Here is a 15,653-nt window from a genome sequence, read left to right as displayed (position 1 = left end):
GCATATTCAAACATCCCACCACCAACATGCCAGACCAAGAATCCGTCGATTCCCAAATCAACCATGCCGCAGCTCTAGAGTACTGGAACAGCGTCCCTGCCACCCCAGGTAGCATGCTTGGCGACTTCCCATCAATTTCACGCATCGACCTGCAAGGGTCCAAGAACTTCCTCGCCAAGCTCCGCCATCTACTACCAGGCCTCACACCTGGCAAATTCAGTCAAGGCCTTGACTGCGGCGCCGGCGTCGGCCGTGTAACGGAGGGCCTGCTGAGTCAAGTCTGTGAAATGGTTGACGCAGTTGAGCCAATTGCCAAGTTCACACAAGTGATGAAAGAAAGCCAATTGAAAAAAGACGGTGTCATTGGATCGATATACACTTGTGGGCTGGAAGGCTTCACTCCAGAGAAACGATACGATTTGATCTGGGTACAGTGGTGTGCGGGCCACCTTACGGATTCGCAGCTCGTTGATTTCACCGTGCGCAGTCGCAAGTCCTTGACTGAGAATGGACTCATGGTTTTCAAGGAGAATCTTTCTACTAGTATTACTGGGAAAGATTTGTATGACAGCCAGGATAGCAGTGTGACGCGGACGGACGCCAAGTGGAGACAGATCTTTGAGCAGGCCGGAATGCAGGTTGTCAAGTCGGAACTGCAGAAAGGGTTCCCGACGGCTTTGAATCTCATGCCGGTGCAGTTCTATGCATTGAGGCCGAAGAACGTATGATTCACGCCCGAGGACCGATCAGCCATCCACATCCTCTTAGCCCTTGGTCTATCTTATGCCCTTAATCGCCCAATTTGCATGCACGGCTCCATTCATCATCATGTACATATAACCACATGGATACCTTCTCCAATGATCAACTACCATGACCACAAATCAACCAAACTGATAAAACCCCTCCGATTCCGCATCTACAAACGGCGAGACCCTCAGATGCCCACCAAAAACAACATCCCTATTCAAACTCCCCGGCGGAGTCCACACAACCTCCGCAACATTCCTCCGCGGCCTCCCCACACCGCACCCAGTCTCATCTCTGCAATGAACCACCAAAAGATCCATCTGACGCCCAGCCACTATACAAAGCCCTTTACTCGACGATCCAAGCCCGATAGCCTTCCTCGCCCGCGTCGACACACATTCATACAGAAGCTCAGCATCTGCCTGACTCCCAGCCTGGTAAATGCCCACACCAAGACAAGCCAGCGCCAGCGGATCCGGCAGACCCCACGGCGTGAACGAATTGCCCACATTGTTCACACCAATCACCGCATCCAGACCGTACCTTTTGATCATCTCGAGGACTTGTAGAGTGCCCCTGGGACGATCCTGCGGTGCTCCGCACTCACGAACCCCAGCCGACGCCATGTAGATATCACTCGTTGGTAGACCGACAAAGCTGACCGGGAGGTTATTCTCCTTGATCTCAGTCGCGAGCCGAGTCCATTCGGTTTCCGTCAGTAGAGTCAGTCGCGTACAATGGCCCAGCATGACACGTTTATCCGTCGACTGTGCGGTCCAGTTCCGTTGTTTGAGAGTTTGTAGAACATGCCAGAGTAACGGCTCTCTCTTTGAATCGAGGTTATAATCGAGATGGAAGTCGACGTGCTTATCCAATTGTAGAGCACGGGAAATTGCCCAGTCGATGTTCTGCTTTGCGGCCTCCACGCTTGATTCGACGTACGGTGTTGTCCCGAGTACATCTACCTGCGGGTATTTCTGCAGAGCAAGTTCCAAGACTTTCATATTTTGGTCTCCGTGTTCGGTGGAGAATATGGGATCCTGTGCGAAGCAGACGATTTGTATATCGCAGATGTCTTTCCATTGTGACTGAAGGGCGACAGCGGCGTCTAGACAGACTAGCTGCACTGTGTGGTCTACCTCGACGAATGCTCGCATTGCCGTAACGCCTGCTGCGGTGGACTCGGCAAGTAACCATTCTCCTCTTTTGAGGAGATCGGAGTGGTTGAATTGTTGTTTGGCTTTCGTTGTTGAGGACAGGGCCTCCTGGAACGTGCCGGTTGATGGTAGGAAGGCGGCATATTCAGGTGCACTGTGTATGAAGGCTTTGTCGAGGTGGATGTGCGGGTGTGTCAAGGCTGGTAGGGCTAAAGGGGATTCGATGGTTTCTGAGGTAGGCCTGGCAGATTCATGCGGCGTCACCGATGTGACTTTACCTCTGGGGGAAGCTGCAGAGTATTCGATTTGGATATCCCAGGTAGAGGGCTGTCCTGCTAGTCGAACACCCTGGATATGACTGATTTGGTTTGTCAGTCGTGATGGAGACATGTCATCACGTTCAGTGTGTTAAAAGAGATTCGGAACTCGTTATGGGTTCCCCGCAGCCCGGTGTGGGGGTGGCATTCGACGGTCATGCTTCGTCTTATTGATAAGAGCCGCCTCCATCCAAGTACCTAGACATAAATCGGCTGGATGTTAAGGTATTGTAGCAGTAGGTACTTCCAATTGAAGCGATGTTCAGCGCAGTCTATTTCACGATGCATTCAAATGTAGGTAATGGGGAATACGTATATCTAGCCCGTTGTATGTCAAAAATCTACTAAACCCCCTGACCATCACTCGCATCTTCTGTCGGATGGTCTTCAACATGCCCACGACAGTATCTGACGATTCTGAATGCCGCGCCCATGGCTCAATGGATTTAATCGCCCCCGCTACCAGCTCGTCGAAATCTGGTACAAGTGCCTCCAGAGACGGGGTCCTTTTAGCGATTGCGAGAGTGAAGATGGCCGCCAGTACTCTAAACACGATAAGTAAGTAAAGACTCATAAATATCTGCCGACACCCTAGGAATGCTCTCACGCTTGCGTTCTTAGCCAAGTTGAGTGAGTTCTTTTCCTCAAAAGGATCGATGCCGTCTGTAGGAATTTGCGACAGTTGATCACGCAGTCGGTACAGTTATTCCAAATGTACTCCGGCAACACGCTGCTGGTCTGATTGTTGGCGGCATATAGAAGACTCGGGCGACCGATGATGTGTTTGGTTGCATAATACCGGGCGAGAATGGGAGTGTGGTAAGGATGGCCAGGGAAGATGGGACTGTTTAGGGATGGCCTGGCGTATGCTGGGATGCTCTGGACCCATACTTCCACTTGCCGATCGAGCTCCTTGCTGATGGTTTTGAGAGACGCGATCGGTTGCTTTTGCGGAGGTACGCTGGGTGTCTCACTTGCGTGTCGAGAGGGAGAGGAGGAATGGTAGTTTTCCGGTTGAGGCTTTGCATAAAGAGTGTTGTGCACACTGTTGAGAATCTTGCGAATTGAGGTCATTGCGAGGAATAGCGTGTGGCACTGTCGGCTTTCTTCTGGATCCCCAAACGCAGGAAACTCAGGAAAGGGCATCCTATCAGCAAGGTCCTGGATATTGGTGGGGGGAAATTCGAATTCCGCCAGGTCATCACTGGGCCTATTGTTAGACGGACGGCGACACCATTGTAGAAATCAAACCAACCACTCGAGGATGAAACAGCCCCAGGCTGTCCGATATAGCGGAGCTAGGCCAGACACCGTTCTCACTTTCTGCTGCCTAAACCAATTGCAGTCAATATCGTATCAAGATCATGCGCTAGAAATTACCTACTCGGTAATCACATGTTGCACCGTTCGAGATGCACTCTGAATGGCGAAACATGCGGGAATAGGGCGCCCTATGTAACGCAAATACAAGGAAGCAAAGAATAGGGCCAGTGGTAGTAGCTCGTCCGCCATCGATGACTGCTGTACCACTGTGTCGTTCACATAATTATATGCGGGAGCGAAGTATTCCATCCCATTCAGTTCTTTGTCCGCTTCAATATCAAAGATCCTTTCTGGATTCGAGGAGACCTTTCCGAGGGCAAGAATGAGAAGATATAGTGAGGTTTGGACGCTATTAACTTTGGTGTATGTCGAGAAGGTCTCGAATAATGTCTGTAGTAGCTGCGGGTCGATGATCGGAAAGAAGGGATGGACGCATTTGAGAAACTCATTGATCAGAGGCTTGGTGACTTGTGGTAGCAAAAGATTGCGGTCGATTTGTTCGAAACTTCGAGGTACACCGGGGAGTTGCAGGCCGAGGAGTGGGCGCTTCCATTCTAGCTGCCTGAAAAAGTCTTCGGGGTATTCACCAATCAGTTCCTTGATTTGCCCCAATGCAAACAAGCTTCCTGTTGGGGTGTGGTGGCCTGGGGTAATGCTAAATGGATGGCTGTATGGCCGTTCTAGTGACGAGGGTCCGAATAAAGACCTATCACCATATACATGGTCTGGTGACGGGTCCCAGTCGTATCGTGGCTGGGTGGGATAGACGGTGGTCTTTGGTCGATAATCAACTTGGTCTGATTGAGGTGAGGCAGAGGACACTCGGATGGTGAGCTCCTTGATGGCATCTCTTTGTTCCTCGATCAAGGTCTCCAAATGGGTCAAGCGGGCCAGGATTTCTGACGGGATGTCCTGCACTCTATGAATCGTCACTATTGCTGAACTCTCAGCAGAGGAACAGGTATCTATACCTCTCGCTTTCTTGATACACACAGTGTGCCCCGGCGTCGGTGCAGAGTCCACATGTAGGCTTTTGGCCATCGCACTTCCGTTTCCTAGCCTACTTAGTGATTGTGTAACACAACCAGAACGAAACCTACCGATGACGACAGAAATTACATGCGATTGATGCACGCTTTCGAGGATACTCGACGGAAGAGCGCGATTCAAAGGATTTCATGTTTGTGAGCAAGACAGAAGATCGTCAAGAACTCAGTGCGGGGTCGTCAGCAAACAAAAACTAGCCCCTTAATAATCAGACGGTTAGTTCACAAACAAGCAAAATTCACAACTGTACATGGCTTAAATTAATTTACCTTCTATCATATGGCTTCACTCCCGAAGCAATCGATCAGAATATTCTGGCACTTCCACCGCCGATCGATTGCGGGGATCGACGGTGCCGTCCGGGAGATACACCACTTGGTCCCGTAAAACGATATTCTCGGGCCAATGTGTTGTTGCCCGATAGGATCCAAAGGCTTCTTTCTTTTGCTCCAGATTTTCTTCGCTGGCCAGTTGAACGGGGGCGTACCAAACTTAAATGACGGTTCGGATGGTGTTGCTGTTGGCTGTCGGTTCCCCTCCCCAATGCACAGTCCGGGAATCCCACACAATTAGATCTCCAGCTTCTGCGAGGACTTTGGTTGGTTTCATATCATGGTCTTCAAACCATCGGATGTCATCCTCGCTAAAAAGCGTATGTCCTTCTGCTCCCAGGTAGATGGATCGGTTTCCGTGTCGAAGGAACCCTCAGTCACTGTATTGGACTGAAACACTATATGAGCTCCATCCTCGGGATCGGCATGGCTTAGATTGATGAATCATTGAAGACAGTGGAGACCAGGCCGTATTGGTGAGTGGCCAACATGGGGCCATGGCCTTTCAGCGGGCTTGTCTCCTCGGTTCGGCAGCATGATGTTCAGCGCATCAAAGGAAACGAGTAGCTCGTCAGTGCCCCATCCTCCAATATCGTCGGCTCCATTCGGACTTCCCACATGAATTTCTCGTGAGTTACAGAGTACCCGTGAAATGTATTCACCTTACTTTGAACGGGCAAGTTGCCCCCGGTCCATGTGGAAGGGCCGTCGAGGTCCAGGGCTGTATTGAAAGAAGTGAGCCAGCCTAGGGATTTGCGCTGATAGTAGTGGGCGCTTTCGGGATCTATAGCATTTTGATAACCACAAAGCCTTGGTTGTAGAGGTCATCCCTCCAATCTCCATATGGACCATTGAACCTAGGGATGTCAGCATTTGTTCCTCGGGAATTAACTGACAACGTGGGAGGCTCACCTGAATAAGCATGATTCAGAGGAGTAGTGCTCGTGACAGTGGCAGACATAGTCACTGCTTTTCCAATCCAGTGGAACCAAAGAAAGACTATTCCCAACAATGATGGAAGAGTCTCGGGATTAAGTAGGCTACCTACTGCGGAGTCCCCGCCATCGCCATCTCCCAATGTGATTCATCGTCCTTCGTCATCCTGTGACGCGCGCTTTGAAGCGATGTAAAAGTCAACAATACGGAAGAGAATGGTCCTATGGTAAGCGGACAAGCGGGTGATTACCCGCCGGGTTATCTGGCGCGGGCGCCTCGGCGGTCCGTCCTTCCTCATCTTATGTTGGGCCAATTAGCCAGTGCACAAACATACCACGAATCCAATCAGACGAGTGGAAAGAAAACAACGTTCAAGTTGGCAATTTGCCTGCCATGAAAAAAGCGACATCATATTCTTCCCCGCAAATATGCCGGATGCACCACGGTCCACAGAGAGCTCTAACTTTCGGTGATGATCCTAAGTCATCAGACCAATCCGAGGGCACAAACCGATAATGAACGAGCTCGCATGTCGTAGGATCTCCCACAACGGCCAGTAGCACACGCCACGCCATGGCCGCGGCAGTGGCATAGCCATGCACGATGCGAACGTTGACGAGAGAGCCTTGCCCCTTCCGGGAGGTCGGAAGCCGCCAGCGCCGATTGCTACTACAATAGTCGCCGTGCATGACTGTGAGGGCTCTAACCGGGATATCCATACCGAACTTAGCTTGCGCCATATCAAACTCAATGCCTCGAAGCCACTAAAGATTAGCATGTCCATCCAGAAGATGCACAGCTATTCAGGAAGATTATTCCCACCAATCAACCCTTGTCTCTGACAGCGCTTAGACGGTCTGACATAAGTCTTTGATCCAAGGATCAAAGTCAAACTCCTGAGGGGTTACAGAGTGGCAAACTCAATACGTTGTTGAATGATCGCATGAACAATTTATGGGGATAGGACCCCTTCGAACCAACTGGCGAATCGGGACCAACTGGTGAATTCAGACCAACTGGTGAATTCTGTCCAACTGGCGAACTCGATCCAACTGGCGAGTCTTGACCACGACGGTATGTGAATTTGGCAGTACCCGAGTGTGGAGAGTGAACGGCCCAATTTTGCGGGCCTTCGTCGCTTCTGAATAGTCAGATGTGCAGACTCCAACATCTATCGCCATGTTTGACGGACCTGTGACCTCAAGATGAGAGGTCCTCGAGGTTTCGAGCTTGAGCATGTAGACTGTAGTCAGCCTCCACAAAAACGGAGTCATCTTTTAACTGCACTGAGATGGACAGAATCAATAAAATCGAGCTGAGCTAACTGGATGAAAGAAGCAACTAGGGGTATCAAGGAGAAGTAGAAGTAGGATCGTACTTGCCTCAGGTTTGAACCTGCCCAACCATGGAAACAGGAAATGTACAAACCTGAGTCAGACTCGGTCAGCACAGGCAGGTGCAACCTTGAAAATTCGAGTCATGACAACAACACAAACTACCTACATGTGCAGAATGGCCACTAGATATCCATTGGATGGACTGCTCATGGGCTGACGGATCCTCCTCATAGACCTAGCACACCGGCAAGACACGGCATCAAGCTCATGCTAACTGTTTTCCGTTGGTCTCCCCTGGTCCAACAAGTCTTCCTCTTTATCCCTTAGACTGTTGTATCTGGACGTCTTTTGGCAAAGCTACATCTCGGTGGTAGGCTATCTTGGTCTCGTCGCGAGGGAAGATTCCATTATAGGCTTAGGGAGTCTATAGACCCTAGACTACATCTGTAGAGACATATAAGAAACTGGATAGTCTAGATCATGCTGCACTTCTCGAATCGAAAACCTGACTCTCTTCTACTGCTGGGGATGGTTCATGGTATAAAAAGTCTCGTTGCCAGCAATAGGAATCCGTATAGGTACTGTACTAGGTATGGACAAACTATACCTAGATCATCGGCTCTAATAATGAGGTGCTATCAATGTGATAAGCCCCAGCGGGACTAAGTATCATTGCCAGGATCTCTCAGCCTGGATTGCAGAGAGGAGCACAAAGAGGTTGACTAGCAAAGCGTGGTTGAGAAGAGTTGGGTCTTGGAGAGCAATTTCGAGTCATTCAGATTAGTCGTAATGCAGTGAACCGGATAACTATTTCTATGGCGAGATCATTTGTTAGCTCTTCACCAGTTTCCCTCATTCACACTTTGCTTCCCCTCTACATCTTTCATCAATTCCATTACTTTCATCAACACCATCTCCTGATTCATTGCTCCAAGAGACAAAAGTACGTCCCCGAACTACTGCGTAAATCATGCCTTCGAACTTCTCTCTGCCTCTTGCCACTGCTTTGTACCACTCCCTCCGTCATCTCGCGTGATAAAATCTGACTTCGTCTCCTTTATCTACAGGCATCACACTTCAACTTTGTACCAACTGGCAAGGATGTCTCCAAGCTCCAGCCCTCGCCCAGAGGAAGATATGACCGCTGCCCAGCGTGTGTTTGGAATCGCCGAGCTCCTCGATCATATAGCCAGCTTCATGCTGGTTGATCAGTCCAACACTGATGAGTCCAACACTACAAACCTTCGGCATCAGGACCTCGCCTCATTCGCTCGGGTCAACAAATTTTGTTTTGCAAAGCTGGTTTCAAAGTTGTGGTTCCGTGTGCCGGGGTGGCTCGAGCGAGTCTTTGAGGCTATAGAGCCCAAGAGACGTGAGTTCTACGCAAACAATGTGGCTGAGGGTTCGGTGCGTCTTTGGGCTGACTCCCAGAAGACAAGGGAGTTATTTGCGACCTCTGGCGCCCTGGAAGTGCTTTCTTTCCCTAAACTGACACGTCTGCACATTTTCATGTGCAGATGTGTCGATGGAGAAGTCTCTCTTCCCGCCGTCGACTGCCCGAACGTCCGAGTCATGATCATTTATCCGCCTTTTAAACATGCCGCTGGAGTCTTCTCAAAGCCATACCCAGATGCCGAAGTATGGGAATCGATCTTCTGGGATATCTCGGTATGTTATTCTTTGCCGTCTGTGTCCCATATGACTTCCTCGTCACTGACTATGCTTGATAGACTAAGTATCCTTCTTTGAAAGAGCTTAAAGCTATCTGCCCTCCCTACGTTTTCCCGAACGCGATCCGGCGGCTGCAAAAGCGCCATCCCAATCTTCGCGGCAGTCTCGATCAATTCGAGCACCGGGAAATTGAGTGCAAGTATGACAAGCATGGGTAGTTCAGCGGCGATGATCTCAATGTGGACGCGTTAATGGAGGATCTGGTACTCAAGGGAACTCCTAGGTGTTTTTCGATCTGTTAATGAATTTGTGACCTCGTTTCCGCTTCAAGAGTCCCAGTACATGTAAACTTCTAGAGTATCTTGTTTCTTGTTCGCGGCGAAGCTCTGGAGAACATACACTCCGATGTTTGTCTATTCTTGGTAATTCTTGAGCTTCGACTATTGTAAGCAGCTTGATTGGCAAGGAGCGCAAGCAAGAACAACTTAAAAGAATCATGGTATCTATTCAAATAAATACTCTAGTTCATTCCGCGCTTTCGGTACCTAGAAGTACATTTGACTGCCAACCATCGCTACCGGTGAGGGTACCGGCTTCGACGTCGACAATCGTCAAGCCTGCAACATACTCGGCGTCCCTGACCGCGTCTCGACCGAAGACCCAGTAATGAATTGGGCGTATGGCATCATATTCCAATCTACAAGGGTTATCACATGTGAGGTGTTATATTTGCTTCTTGGCCCACCTTATCAATCAATGCTTGATCACTTTTACTACATTTATTTCTATCATATGACTGTCACTTCACTCGCTCACTGTGCCGTAGTCACATGGTATCTGTAACTATTTTCTATTCAGGCCACAGGTGGTAATGTGACTAGTACCTACCTGTGCAAAATCGCCCGGAGTACTATATAAACCATGAAGCATCTCTCCCTCTCTCCCTCTCTCCCTCTCTCCTTCTTTCTTCCATCATCATCATCACCCTCGGGTTCCTCTCTGATGCCCTGACGCACTCTGTCATCATCCGTATTTTGGGCTTCACCAACAAGTGTCCAAGAGCCAAAGCCTCTCTGGAATGCACTAGCAGATCCAGCTAGCTCGGCAGCTCTCTTAGCCATACAGTGGGGGGAGCAAGGAATGGAGCGGAACTGGGTGCGGCCATGCCCATAGCGCTGAAAGACGTTAATCCATATTCTAGAATATCCTGGTGTGTTATTGCTTTCTGTGCCTCACATTACTTCCTCGTCACTGACCATGCTTAACAGATCAAGTTTCCCTCTTTGAAAGAGCTTACAGCTTCTGACACCACCCCCTATGTGCTCCCGAATGCGATTCGACGAGATCAGAAACCACGTGCTTGTACGAGTCCATCCATCAGTCAAAGACATACTCCTGGTTTTCAACAGGGTCATGGACAGGACCATCCCATCCTTGCATTGGAGTTGAGAACCGCTCCGCCCAGAAAGAAATCAGGGAAATAAAGGTTCTCCTCCACGATATCGACCTCAGTCTGGTGGGTGAGCTGACCCCCATCATTGGTCTCCGTTTTCTCCGTTTCGTCGAGACATATCTCCAAGACCAAAAAAGGAGGAGCTCATCAGTTCGTTCACCTGGTTCCCGAGAGACTTATGGACGGGACCACCCCATCCTTTGATTGGAGCTGAGAACCGCTCTGCTCAGCAAGAGGCCATGAAACAAACGATCTCCACAATATCGACCTCAGTCATGTCTGCGGGCTCTAACATTCGGTCCACCTTTCTCCGTTTCATCGAGCAGAAAAGAAAGGCCATGAAGAAGGACTGGGTGTGAGGACTGAGGACCATCTCGGTTCGTCCACATGCATCTCTATGCCCGTCAAGCCAGTGGAAGACCACTCCAGTGCCTGTCTAGACGCTACCTGGTCCTTCCCATTGTTAGACTCCCAGCATGTTTGGTCTTCCAAGGTCTCAAGACTTGACCCCGAGACGAGATCCCAATCGATCCCCTAAGCAATCCTTTGTACCCAGGACACCAGGGATACGATCTCCGAAGCCATCAATGACAAATATTGGCGCAGCCACATCTGCCTCCTCCAGCCAGTCTTCATTCAATGCTGCCACCATCCAGTCATCCAGTATCGAGCTCGCCATTGATCAGTTCTCTCCTTTGGTGGAAGTGCTCCTTCGTTGGCATTGATCTGGAACAACCTTTCAACTCAACCTTGCACTGTCCATAGAGTCAACATATAATGTGTTTTTTGTCTCTTCTTTCTTGTTCTTGCTCGTTCATACAAATACCATGTAATCGAAGATAGTACCTAATTACCCCCTAAAGCAGATCAGGCTTTTGATGCCGATCTCGAGAGATTCTCAGTGAGCAACCTAGGTCGATAAATATGATCCTGAGCACTCTCGTAAAGCGACGGCATCCTTGGAATTGGGCAGGTTGCGGCCACAGCCTAAACTCCACCTGCATCGCTACCGGTGAGGGTACCGGCGTGGACGTCGACAATCGTCAAGCCTGCAACAGCAGTTAGCAGTAACATACTCGGTGTCCTTGACCGCGTCTCAACCTACTGGAGAGCCAGTGATGAATTGGACGTATGGCCTCATATTCCAATCTACAAGGGTTATCACGTATGAGGTGTTGCACTTACTTCTTGGTTCTTAATTTTGCTACATGTATCTAATCATATTACTTTCACTTCGTTCCCTCACTGTGCCGTAGTCACAAGGTATCTGTAGCTACTTACTACTCAGGCCACAGGTGGCAGGTAATGTGACTACCTCTGCACAATCACCTGCGGACGACTATATATACCCATGAACCTATCTCTCCCTCTCTTCTTCTTCCTTCTTCCTTCATCATCATCATCACCTCCACAAGGTTAGGATGGTACCGAACTGCCCCAATCAGTGGCGTTCGAAGCTGAACCATGGACCCAAGGCTTCAAGAGGAGACGAGGATGCCTTCTAGATGTGAAATGATTCGGGTTCCTCTCTGATGCCCCGACGCACTCTGTCATCATCCGTATTTTGGGCTTCACCAACAAGTGTCCAAGAGCCAAAGCCTCTCTGGAATGGACTAGCAGATCCAGCTAGCTCGGCAGCTCTCTACCACTCTTCACCATACAGTGGGGGGGGGGGGGGGGGGGAGCAAAGAATGGAACGGAGCTGGATGCGGCCATACCCTGATGCTCAAGGATGGTAATCCTCCATATTCTGGGATATACCGGTATGTTATTCTTTTTCCGTCTGTGCCTCATTACTTCCTCATCACTGACTATGCTTAGCCGATCAAGTCTCCTTCATTGAAAGAGCTTCCACCTTTCGACCCCTCCATATGTGTACCCGAATGCGAGTCGACGGATGCAACCCACAATTCCAACCTTCACCGCCACTCACGACACCCTCGATCCATTCAAGCACCGGTAGATTGGTTGCAAGTACATCAAGGGGAAAGGATTCTACGTCGACGATCCCAATATGAATCCTCTCAGGCTCTCATGGACGATCTGATAGGATGGATCCTCCGTGTCAATCCTGAGTCCTGACGCCAGAGTTCCATCCTCTGGCTCGGTCTGCACTGGGCAGGATTGCCATAACATCACAAATGGCCAACTCGACGCCATGGCAGCCAACTCGGGCAACATCAATCGATGCCGTGTCATCGGTCGATCAATTGCCCCGGGAAGTTTGAACCATCGGCATCGAAGCAGCAACGCATGATACCCATCTCTCAGTCCAGCTGACTGCTTACCGATTACTCCACCCATCTCCTCTGGAGTTTCCCCAGAGTCCAATCGCAACTCCTGCCCCCTGGTTGCGTCGAGGCCTTCCCGTACAACCTGGTACTTCGTGAGCTTCGGCCGAGGTCGAAGAAGTGCAAGCAGGTCGTCGTCCCTGTCTCCTTGATGCCCCGACGCATTCTCGTCACGGCTCTTATGTATGGGGGAAATATCTCCTGGTTCACCAAAGGGTTATGGACGCGACTTCTCCATCGGTCAATTGGAGTTGAGAACCGCTCGGCTCAGAAGGAGGCCATGAAACTCAGGCTCTCCGCGACGATATCGACCTCAGTAACGTGACGAGCCTCCATCATTGGTTTCCGTCTTCTCCATTTTGTCGAGACATATCTCCAAAGCCAAGAGAGGATGGGCTCATCAGTTCGTTCACCTGGTTCGCGAAAGAGTCATTGGACGGGACCACCCCACCATCTAATCGGAGTTGAGAACCGCTCTGCTCAGCAAGAGGCCATGAAACAAACGATCTCCACAATATCGACCTCAGTCATGTCTGCGGGCTCTAACATTCGGTCCACCTTTCTCCGTTTCATCGAGCAGAAAAGAAAGGCCATGAAGAAGGACTGGGTGTGAGGACTGAGGACCATCTCGGTTCGTCCACATGCATCTCTATGCCCGTCAAGCCAGTGGAAGACCACTCCAGTGCCTGTCTAGACGCTACCTGGTCCTTCCCATTGTTAGAGGCCCAGCATATTTGGTCTTCCAAGGTCTCAAGACTTGACCCCGAGACGAGATCCCAATCGATCCCCTAAGCAATCCTTCGTACCCAAGACACCAGGGATACGATCTCCGAAGCCGTCAATGCCAAATATTGGCGCAGCCGCATCTGCCTCCTCCAGCCAGTCTTCATTCAATGCTGTCACCATCCAGTCATACAGTATCGAGCTCGCCATTGAGCAGAGTTCTCCTTTGGTGGAACGTTCTGGTGTGTTGGCACCGATCGTGCAGGAACAACCTTGTACTTCCAGTTCATAGAATTATATCTCGCATGAAAGCCTGCACATGTTCGGCTGAATCGACTTGGGACAACCAACACTGCTTGATGATCTGTCCGTATGGAATAGCAGAAACATTAGGGAACTCCTTTCTCTTGAAGTATTCTTCCACTTGATCGCTAGGAATCTCCTCGTAGGGACTGGTTCCTTGAAAAACCCTCGTAAAGAGTCGACCCGAGCGCAAACAGATCTGTAGCCACGGTAGGTGGGTCTCTCCAATGTCGTGGGAGATAGAATCGAGTTCCCTCACCAGAGGCCGGTTTAGACCCGTCTAGCGAAGAGCCAGAGAAGTCAATGATTTTGATATTGAGAGTCGCGTCCAGGAGGAAATTTCGCGGTTTGATGTCGCAGTGGATTATGCCGTTACTATGTAGGAGAGAGACGGCTTGCGCAATTTGGTATGCCCACTTCAACTTCAGGCGCATCGGAATCGAGTTTTGCGCTTGAAGATAGGTTTTGAGGTCACCGTTTTTCATATACTCAAGAATAAGGCCATCCCTGGAGTGATCCAATATCCGTACCAGCCTTTCATGCGGGCCAAGGCGATGATAGATACTGGCTTCTTTGGCAATGTCCAGGATGTGGTTTTCCATTTCAGCGTCAGGAAATGGCGATTTGAGGACGGTACCATCACCAAGGAGTTCCACAATCCCAGTTAGCCCACCAGAGATAAATTGTCCTTGAGCATCTCTGCTAATGGTTTCGACCTTTCCGTGTCTAGTTTCATTTGCTTCGTGATCGTATTGAGGTCCCTATGTAAGTTAGTCAGGAAGCTCTTGCGATAGAAAGGGACGGACTTATACCGCTTCAATATCGTGACAAGTGGGCCGGTGGATCAGGCGTGACAAAGGAGAAATCAACGCAATCTCTATCCAGTCCTTGAGACTATAACATACTGATAGAAATCGTCGTAGTGTCTGTGACAAGAGTATAAAAGCCATTTGAAACGCGGCGGTTGTCGGTGATGCTGTATTGGCGAAGACCGCGTCACAATTCTCGCAAAAGAGTAATTTATCACGTGATTTACTGTCAGGTGTTCTGTGTCCCGAAGGGTTTGCAGGGTTTGCACTGCTTGTTGGCCTTAGGCATTTACCATGTGTCAACTACAACTTGCTGCCAGCCAATCAGGTGATGTCAAGGACTCTGCTTTTTTATTACCCCTATTTCTGGCATATTATATATGGGCGGGGTAATTTACTTGCTGAATAAATAACCAAACACAACAAACAAGTGGGCCTGTTTTCTTAGGCTTCCGACACCAGGCTCAGGGCGTTACATTCACTTAGTTATGTCCATGAAGTACAGAAAGTACAGAGATCGTCATAGCAACATCCTTCTTAAAATCAGAAAACACATGTCGAAATCACAACCTTCCTCAAGCTTAGAATGGCAACTTGGAGCTGTGAAGCAAATGAGTGACTGAGGTATTGTTCTAGTCGAGGTACATACCGTCGTGAATTGGACCCACAGACATGGTCTCATATCTGATATGGTCTTTCAAGCTTTTGTGGCTGGATGTTGATGTTATTGTAGATACTCAGGAATGTTTATTGGTGTTTCTGGACGATTCAGCATGAGGCTAACAACCACCCCTGTTAATCAGTCAGAATAACCACATTGGCTGTAGTTTATTTGAAAAATAAATTATACCTGGTAAGATCTAAATGTAATTGACAATGATCATTTCTGTATGCCCAGTTCATTTCCGGATTCAATGGGTCGCCAGCAGCAAAGTATAGTAGGTTTCCCCACCTGTTGGAGTCAGATACAATGACGGGGACCATATCTGCAAAATGAGGCTGGCGGCCGACCACGATGTAAAGCAGGACTTTTATGCTCTCAACCACAATGCCAGGCAATGTGGTGAATGAAAAAAAACTCTTTGAAGGATAAACAGAGATGAGGGCCGCGCTTGGTTTTTGACGTTGATATCGATTTACATCGCTCAAATGTTGTGGTTCGATTACTCCTAGAAAACAAGTATCCGCTCAACGCTATGAGACC

The 15,653-nt window shown here is 49.5% G+C and overlaps 7 protein-coding genes across 7 annotated transcripts; 2 read left to right on the top strand and 5 right to left on the bottom strand.

Moving 5' to 3' along the window:
• Window positions 1-26: 26 nt before the first annotated feature.
• Window positions 27-728, top strand: N7515_009754 (N-terminal protein methyltransferase; the record flags this gene model as incomplete). Its single annotated transcript, XM_056670497.1, has 1 exon — window positions 27-728. The coding sequence occupies one exon, from the start codon at window positions 27-29 to the stop codon at window positions 726-728; it is 702 nt and encodes a 233-aa protein (XP_056516870.1).
• Window positions 729-884: 156 nt separating this feature from the next.
• N7515_009753 (putative zinc metallopeptidase) lies at window positions 885-4,727 on the bottom strand (the record flags this gene model as incomplete). Its single annotated transcript, XM_056670496.1, has 7 exons — window positions 885-2,265; window positions 2,575-2,769; window positions 2,832-3,428; window positions 3,480-3,554; window positions 3,609-4,466; window positions 4,519-4,602; window positions 4,648-4,727. 7 exons carry the CDS (start codon window positions 4,725-4,727, stop codon window positions 885-887), a joined length of 3,270 nt encoding a protein of 1,089 aa, XP_056516869.1.
• Window positions 4,728-5,468: 741 nt separating this feature from the next.
• Window positions 5,469-5,887, bottom strand: N7515_009752 (uncharacterized protein; the record flags this gene model as incomplete). The annotated part of the gene is made up of 2 exons (XM_056670495.1): window positions 5,469-5,710; window positions 5,839-5,887. 2 exons carry the CDS (start codon window positions 5,885-5,887, stop codon window positions 5,469-5,471), a joined length of 291 nt encoding a protein of 96 aa, XP_056516868.1.
• A 2,413-nt stretch (window positions 5,888-8,300) lies between these two features.
• On the top strand, window positions 8,301-9,088 carry N7515_009751 (uncharacterized protein; the record flags this gene model as incomplete). The annotated part of the gene is made up of 2 exons (XM_056670494.1): window positions 8,301-8,867; window positions 8,930-9,088. 2 exons carry the CDS (start codon window positions 8,301-8,303, stop codon window positions 9,086-9,088), a joined length of 726 nt encoding a protein of 241 aa, XP_056516867.1.
• Window positions 9,089-10,819: 1,731 nt separating this feature from the next.
• On the bottom strand, window positions 10,820-11,002 carry N7515_009750 (uncharacterized protein; the record flags this gene model as incomplete). Its single annotated transcript, XM_056670493.1, has 1 exon — window positions 10,820-11,002. One exon carries the CDS (start codon window positions 11,000-11,002, stop codon window positions 10,820-10,822), a length of 183 nt encoding a protein of 60 aa, XP_056516866.1.
• A 2,362-nt stretch (window positions 11,003-13,364) lies between these two features.
• On the bottom strand, window positions 13,365-13,547 carry N7515_009749 (uncharacterized protein; the record flags this gene model as incomplete). The annotated part of the gene is made up of 1 exon (XM_056670492.1): window positions 13,365-13,547. One exon carries the CDS (start codon window positions 13,545-13,547, stop codon window positions 13,365-13,367), a length of 183 nt encoding a protein of 60 aa, XP_056516865.1.
• Window positions 13,548-13,623: 76 nt separating this feature from the next.
• N7515_009748 (uncharacterized protein) lies at window positions 13,624-14,242 on the bottom strand (the record flags this gene model as incomplete). The annotated part of the gene is given in 2 exon segments (XM_056670491.1): window positions 13,624-13,796; window positions 13,807-14,242. 2 exon segments carry the CDS (start codon window positions 14,240-14,242, stop codon window positions 13,624-13,626), a joined length of 609 nt encoding a protein of 202 aa, XP_056516864.1.
• Between the last annotated feature and the right edge of the window lie 1,411 nt (window positions 14,243-15,653).

The sequence above is a fragment of the Penicillium bovifimosum genome (assembly GCF_028826915.1).
Source record: "Penicillium bovifimosum strain IBT 22155 chromosome Unknown utg000008l_segment0_segment0, whole genome shotgun sequence".
NCBI lineage: Eukaryota > Fungi > Ascomycota > Eurotiomycetes > Eurotiales > Aspergillaceae > Penicillium > Penicillium bovifimosum.
This window is presented reverse-complemented; position numbering and strand designations above follow the sequence as displayed.